The 8,205-nt window shown below is 41.2% G+C and overlaps 1 protein-coding gene across 1 annotated transcript; it reads left to right on the top strand.

The window, feature by feature from the left end:
- Positions 1 to 5,426: 5,426 nt before the first annotated feature.
- LOC134299259 (uncharacterized) lies at positions 5,427 to 7,125 on the top strand (the record flags this gene model as incomplete). Its single annotated transcript, XM_062981519.1, has 1 exon — positions 5,427 to 7,125. A coding segment is annotated over one exon (1,494 nt), but the record flags the coding sequence as incomplete, so codon positions are not given.
- Positions 7,126 to 8,205: the final 1,080 nt, after the last annotated feature.

Raw genomic sequence — 8,205 nt, 5'->3', positions numbered from 1 at the left:
TGTTCCAGTATAAGGTACTAACTTCATTGCACCAGCTTTCTCTAAAACAAGCCATGGTTCAGTAGGTTAAAACATCCTATTAAAATAATCTACAATTAGCAAATCCATTCACATAATTTTAATTGGTAAGATCAAAGGTTTTTAGTGCTGTTAACAACTAAGCCTTTATATAGTATAGCACCAGCATAATTTTAACTTTTCCTCCCTATTTCATTAAAAGGAGAAAAGTGTCATCAGCATTTTCGATTGTGCTAGCAAAAGCTTTCCCAATTTGTGTAATTGTAGCTGAACATGCGAAAGGAAGGATGTGGTGGCAGGCACAGGGTCTTAGGAGCAAGCAGGTCACAGCTTTAAAAGCATATTTGTATAATTATAAATACATCAGCGTGTACCAGAATGTCATGGCATGGAGAACGGGACAATTAGAGATGCTTCCAAAATTCTTGTTTGAATTTCTGCCAAGTTTAGAAATTCTCAATTGCCTGGATAGATAGATAGATAGATAGATAGATAGATAGATAGATAGATAGATAGATAGATAGATAGATAGATAGATAGATAAAAATAGCATCAAAGCATTGGAGAGCCAATTTTGTTTCACAACTCAGGAAGGTGTACGATCTGAATTCCCACTTGGCCATGATAACCCATTGTATGACATTTGACAAATTGCACTCTCTCAGCCTAGAAGACAACAATGGTTAACCCTCACTGAACAAAATTTGCCAAGAAAACCCCATGGCAAGCTTGCCTGAGGGTCACCATAAGTTGGAAATGATGTAAACATACACAATAAAGCAATGTGTTGGAACTCCTCCATGGTTCATTGTGCTATTCTCAAACATATGTTGACTCTACATAAACATAATTTTGTTCAGATTAAATTTCAATTAGAACATAGCAAATTTTCACTTTCCAAATCAATGTGTGCATTACAGTATACCTTTTTTCAGTATACAAAAATGTATATAAAATACATTTCTTAAAGAGCAGTTGCACAAAAATGTATATATTAATTTTAAAGAAACATACCATATTTATTTTCAGGAAAATATAATACAAACATGTATATATGAAAAACATGTTCTAAATATCAATTGACATGGATATTTATTGGGAAAATTATCAGCACATCATATACCAATATTCAGACATTTTCCATGAAAGCCACAGCTATGTGAATATACCATAAGCTGGATTGTGCAAACACTCCTCCCCTGGACCCAATTTGTTTTTAAAGTTCATTTCATTAATTTGGATTATGCCTGATTCCATATGGACTGGTTCTAATTCAGTTCAAGGTGTTCTTTCGGGTATATATGCTCCACAGTAGAAAGGTCAGGAACAAATGTCATGACTACTGTTAAATAAACTGAAATCCTAAAATTATTTAATCAGTATATCAAAGCAGGCTCCCCTTTATCATGGTAAATGATCATAAAAATGCTTATCATCCCCGTTTTGTTAATTCATTGCATATGTTTGTTCAATAAGTTCCATAAGAGCAATTGCAGATTGATTAACTTCAAATAATGGTTACAAGGCTGATGCTAATAACTTGCCAATTAGTACATTTAGTGAGTTTGACACCAAGTTTTGAATTGGGGACTAGGCTTGCGCATTTTGGCTGAACCTCGATCCTTTTCTTCCGGCCAAATTTTGAGAGACCCCCAGATCTGTTTTCATGCACCTCCTAAAAATGGGTGAATAGCTGAAGAGCCATTTTTGGTCCACAGCTGAAAAATGTGGCTAGATCCAGCCCATTGGTGGAATTGGGGTGCTTCTCGGGCTCCCCCTCCCATCATTCTTAGGGCTATTGGGATAAAACTGAGCACACTTGGAGGACGCATCTATCACTGTTAGCCCACCAAGTTTCATAACATTTGGGTCATCTCCCAATTTTTAGGAATTTCTTTTCTTTTTAGAAATAAAATCTTTAAAAATTCTCCAAAAGGTATCCTCCCGTTGGTCCCACCCTGTAACTTCTCCAGGAGCAGCAGCAGGGCACCATTCCTTTCTGCCAAATGTCAAAGATGCCCTTCCACATCACACAGCCCAGTACCCCAGCCCCACTATTACACTTTCTTCTTTACTAATAAAAACAACAGCAGCAAGCAACTTCTTCCAAAGCTTTTGCATTTCTTGTTCTCACAAAACATACTGGAAGATGCCAGCAGCAGCAGCAAGCATGCATTGTCCACGTATTTTTTTTAAAAAACACTCCAGTATGATCCACTGGGGGAAAACATTTTCAAAATGTATTGTGGGAAATCTAGCCATGTTTGGGAGGAAAAAACCAAGTTTTTGGAGCATATTGTTTTTAGACTTAGCAGTTCAGAGCAGTTCATCAGCTTCACTGATTCAAAAAGGTAAGGCAGCTGCAGCAGTTCCAAAAAAAGGGGGGCAATAGAGGGGCTCAGGGACAAGGGGCAAAGGATGACTTCAGGTCGGGGCAGAGTGGTTGCCTGAAGTCCAACCCCACAAAGAGCCAGTCAGTCCCCCAAAGAAGGAAAGGGGAGGAGGGGGAAGGAGGAGATCCCCAGGATGGACAGCAGTCAGGGGTGGAGTGGTTGGCTGGCCATCCCACCCTTTCTAAGGGAACCAAACAAGGGGAAAAGAGCTGGTTGCCTGTGTGGGGCAAGTGATGCAGGTTCACTCCAGAAAGAAAGCTAAATCTGTCTCCTAAAAGGAAAGGGGAGGAGGAGAAAGGAGGAGACCCCCAGAATAGTCGGGGGCAGATTGGTTGGCTGACCACCCCAACCCTTTCTAATTCTAGAAGCAGACCAAACAAGGGGAAAGGAGCTGGTGGCTTGTGTGGGGCAGGAGATGTAGGATCGACAAGAATACTCCCACCACGAGAAAGGTGAGCATGCAAAATAATCTTTGTACAGTAGGGGAGTCAGGGTGTGTGTGAAAATGTTTGTGGCATTAAGGAAGACAATATGGCTTTTAGGTGCACTTTGAGAACCTCTCCTCTGCTCTATTAATGATCTTGGTGACTCTGTGGATCCAGGATTTTCCTGCCTAGGATTACACTATTATCTCTTCACATGTCATGTGATGCTGAATAGGAGAGGAGGACCCATAACCGACTGCCACGTAGCCTGTTTCGGCCGAAAAAAAACATGGCAGCTGAACCCTTACCGTTATAACCAGCTGAACAAGCCAAACAAGCCGGACTGACCAAACCGAATCCGTGCACAAGCCTAGTGTAGTCCCATATTATCTAGTTCAATGCAGATAAAACGGATTATCTGCTTTTATTATCTGGATTATATGCGAGTGTAGAAGGGACGTTAGCCTCTCTTCAATGTATAGAAGATAAACAATCTCACTCTTGATTGTTCCATTACTTCTACTATAGCTTCTCCAAGTCATGCTATAGCTGCTGCAAGCTTGTTGATACAGCATCAATAAAGGAATGGGTCTTTCATCAGGAGACATACTGTTCAGCTCAGAGTAGCTGCAGGAAAAGCATCAATAAGATCAACAGATTCACTGTCCACAGCCATCCCAATGTAACCAAAAGAAAGGGACAGATTTGATTAGGACTTCCATTTTTGCTGACAGCCACATGTCGAGCTTAGCATCTAATACAAGCTTTAGTCAAACATACTGTGGTGAAGCTAATTAGGTATAACACGGTAAACAACAACTTAAGCAGCTATTTTACTTCAATTCTATTAAATGAAATATTTTTTCCATAGTAAACTTTTTAATTAGTTTTTGGCTCGACAAATGTATGCTCGCCTTGAAAGAAAGCTTGTATTTAATGTGTTGTCGAAGGCTTTCATGGCCAGGATCACAGGGTTGTTGTGTGTCTTTCGGGCTGTGTGGCCATGTTCCAGAAGCATTCTCTCCTGACGTTTCGCCCACATCTATGGCAGGCATCCTCAGAGGTTGTGAGGTATGGAGAAAACTAAGCAAAGAGGTAAATATATATCTGTGGAAAGTCTAGGGTGAGAGAGGTCAGTGTGAATGTGTGTAGTTAATCACTTTAATTAGCATTGAAAAGCTTATCTGCTGTCTTCTTCCTGTCTCTGGGGCATCCTTTGTTTAGAGTCGTTAACTGCCCTAGGTTGATTCATGTCTGGAAATCCTCTGTTTTCAGAATATTGCTTTTTATTTACTGTTCTGATTCTTGAGTTTTTTAATACTGGTAGCCAGATTTTATTCATTTTCATGGTTTCTTCCTTTCTGTTGAAGTTGTCCACATGCTTGTGGATTTCAATGGCTTCTCTGTGTAGTCTGACATGATAGTTGTTAGAATGGTCCAGCATTTTTGTGTTCTCAAATAGTATTCTGTGTCCAGGCTGGTTCATCAAATGCTCTGCTATGGCTGATTTCTCTGGTTGAATTAGTCTGCAGTGCCTTTCATGTTCTTTGACTCTTGTTTGGGCGCTGCGTTTGGTGGTCCCTATGTAGACTTGTCCACAGCTGCATGGTATCCGGTAGACTCCTGCAGAGGAGAGAGGATCCCTCTTGTCCTTCGCTGACCGTAGCATTTGTTGGATTTTCTTCGTGGGTCTGTAGATGGTTTGTAGGTTGTGCTTCTTCATCAGCTTCCCTATGCGGTCAGTAGTTCCCTTGATGTATGGTAAGAACACCTTTCCTCTGGGTGGATCTTTGTCTTGACTCTCATGGCTTGTTCTTGGCCTTGCAGCTCTTCTGATGTCTGTGGTGGAGTATCCATTGGCCTGTAGAGCCCAGTTTAGGTGGTTGAGTTCACCTTGGAGGAGGTGAGGTTCGCAGATTCTTTGTGCACGGTCTGTCAGGGCTTTGATTGTGCTCCTTTTTTGACTTGGGTGATGGTTGGAGTTTTTATGAAGGTATCTATCTGTGTGTGTAGGTTTTCTGTAAACTGTGTGGCCCAATTGTTGATTGGGTTTGCGGATGACCAGAACATCTAGAAATGGCAGTTTTCCTTCCTTTTCTTTTTCCATGGTGAATTGGATGTTTGGGTGGATGCTGTTAAGATGGTCCAGGAACTTGCTGAGTTCTTCCTCTCCATGGCTCCAAATCGTGAAGGTGTCATCTACGTATCTGAACCAAACAGTTGGCTTTTTTGGTGCTGTTTCTAGGGCCTGTTTTTCAAAGTATTCCATATAGAAATTTGCTACTACTGGGCTGAGAGGGCTCCCCATGGCCACTCCATCCTTCTGTTCATAGAATCCAGTGTCCCACTGAAAGTAGCTAGTGGTGAGGCAATGGTGAAACAGGGCTGTGATGTCTTCTGGGAAGTTTTGTTTGATTAGTGTGAGGGTGTCAGCTACTGGGACTTTGGTAAAAAGGGACACCACATCAAAGCTGATCAGGATGTCCTTGGTGCTTAGATTGAGGTTGCTGATCTTTTCTATAAAGTGTGTAGAGTCCTTGATATAATGTGCAGTGAGCCCAATGTGGGTTTGTAGCTGTGTAGCCAGAAATTTTGCCAGGTTGTAAGTCGGCGATCCAATGGCACTTACAATGGGTCTGAGTGGGATGGATCGCCGACTTACAACCTGGCAAAATTTCTGGCTACACAGCTACAAACCCACATTGGGCTCACTGCACATTATATCAAGGACTCTACACACTTTATAGAAAAGATCAGCAACCTCAATCTAAGCACCAAGGACATCCTGATCAGCTTTGATGTGGTGTCCCTTTTTACCAAAGTCCCAGTAGCTGACACCCTCACACTAATCAAACAAAACTTCCCAGAAGACATCACAGCCCTGTTTCACCATTGCCTCACCACTAGCTACTTTCAGTGGGACACTGGATTCTATGAACAGAAGGATGGAGTGGCCATGGGGAGCCCTCTCAGCCCAGTAGTAGCAAATTTCTATATGGAATACTTTGAAAAACAGGCCCTAGAAACAGCACCAAAAAAGCCAACTGTTTGGTTCAGATACGTAGATGACACCTTCACGATTTGGAGCCATGGAGAGGAAGAACTCAGCAAGTTCCTGGACCATCTTAACAGCATCCACCCAAACATCCAATTCACCATGGAAAAAGAAAAGGAAGGAAAACTGCCATTTCTAGATGTTCTGGTCATCCGCAAACCCAATCAACAATTGGGCCACACAGTTTACAGAAAACCTACACACACAGATAGATACCTTCATAAAAACTCCAACCATCACCCAAGTCAAAAAAGGAGCACAATCAAAGCCCTGACAGACCGTGCACAAAGAATCTGCGAACCTCACCTCCTCCAAGGTGAACTCAACCACCTAAACTGGGCTCTACAGGCCAATGGATACTCCACCACAGACATCAGAAGAGCTGCAAGGCCAAGAACAAGCCATGAGAGTCAAGACAAAGATCCACCCAGAGGAAAGGTGTTCTTACCATACATCAAGGGAACTACTGACCGCATAGGGAAGCTGATGAAGAAGCACAACCTACAAACCATCTACAGACCCACGAAGAAAATCCAACAAATGCTACGGTCAGCGAAGGACAAGAGGGATCCTCTCTCCTCTGCAGGAGTCTACCGGATACCATGCAGCTGTGGACAAGTCTACATAGGGACCACCAAACGCAGCGCCCAAACAAGAGTCAAAGAACATGAAAGGCACTGCAGACTAATTCAACCAGAGAAATCAGCCATAGCAGAGCATTTGATGAACCAGCCTGGACACAGAATACTATTTGAGAACACAAAAATGCTGGACCATTCTAACAACTATCATGTCAGACTACACAGAGAAGCCATTGAAATCCACAAGCATGTGGACAACTTCAACAGAAAGGAAGAAACCATGAAAATGAATAAAATCTGGCTACCAGTATTAAAAAACTCAAGAATCAGAACAGTAAATAAAAAGCAATATTCTGAAAACAGAGGATTTCCAGACATGAATCAACCTAGGGCAGTTAACGACTCTAAACAAAGGATGCCCCAGAGGCAGGAAGAAGACAGCAGATAAGCTTTTCAATGCTAATTAAAGTGATTAACTACACACATTCACACTGACCTCTCTCACCCTAGACTTTCCACAGATATATATTTACCTCTTTGCTTAGTTTTCTCCATACCTCACAACCTCTGAGGATGCCTGCCATAGATGTGGGCGAAACGTCAGGAGAGAATGCTTCTGGAACATGGCCACACAGCCCGAAAGACACACAACAACCCAAAGCTTGTATTATCTCCTTTTCAGGTCATGAACCCGTTATCCAATGTGATGTCATTGCCATCAATTCATTAATTCTATAGAACTGGATAAGGCTTAACACTCATTATTTTTACCTATTCGAAGCTAGAGGAGGTGAAGAGGTCAAGAGCGCCTTTTATTTCTGAATATGTCTTTTAAAAACAAACAACCCAGGAGATAAGACTGAACATAACAGCCTTTGATGTATTACATCTCACTGCTAACTGACATCCTAGACTCTCTCATGATGCAATTCTTTTCTAATAATTTAGTCTCAGTCTATTAAAAGACAATTACAGATAATGTATCCAGGCAAGTGGTGAAGGATGTCCAGAACACCACTTGAGTCCCCTCGAGGAGATAGGGCAGAATATAAATAAAGTCTTATTATTATTATTAGTATTAGTACTGAGAGGTTATCAAAACCCTGTCCTCAAAAAAAGAAGTGCATTCTTGATTTTTAATCATTACAGACACAGGCTGTTATACAGATTTTTTTAAAAAAGAGCTGAACATAACTAGAAGAAGATGGAAAGATATGAAGTAGCCCCTTTGCTACTTCATATGTCATAATACAATTTTTAAAATGCATTCACAGCTAAGTATAGAGGGCAGCCAACCATCCAAAGGGGAACCTCGCTTATCTTTGCTAAAGACTTAATATGTTATTGATCTTTCCCCCTGAATTTGACTCTATTATTATGTTTGATAGCACCTGGTGGTATTTATAATTCTCTTGATTCACTGTTGATTTAGTAGTGTTTACAGATTGATGCAAAAGATAAGGGAATATGATCGTGATTATTTATGTGCTGCTTACATCTTAGTTTTAAATCTATTACAAAGCAGTAGCATGGAACTATATTGCTACCATGGAGTACCATATTGCTTCTCATATGAGGACATCATCACACCAGTCAGTAAGTTGTGTTGGAGACTCCCTACACCAGTGGTTCTCAACCTTCCTAATGCCGTGACCCTGTAATACAGTTCCTCATGTTGTGGTGACCCCCAACCATAAAATTATTTTTGTTTCTACTTCATAACTATAATTTTG

The sequence above is a fragment of the Anolis carolinensis genome, chromosome 5 (assembly GCF_035594765.1).
Source record: "Anolis carolinensis isolate JA03-04 chromosome 5, rAnoCar3.1.pri, whole genome shotgun sequence".
NCBI classification, from domain to species: Eukaryota; Metazoa; Chordata; class Lepidosauria; order Squamata; family Dactyloidae; genus Anolis; species Anolis carolinensis.
The sequence above is the reverse complement of the archived record's forward strand: the minus strand, read 5'-3'. Positions and strand labels throughout refer to the sequence as shown.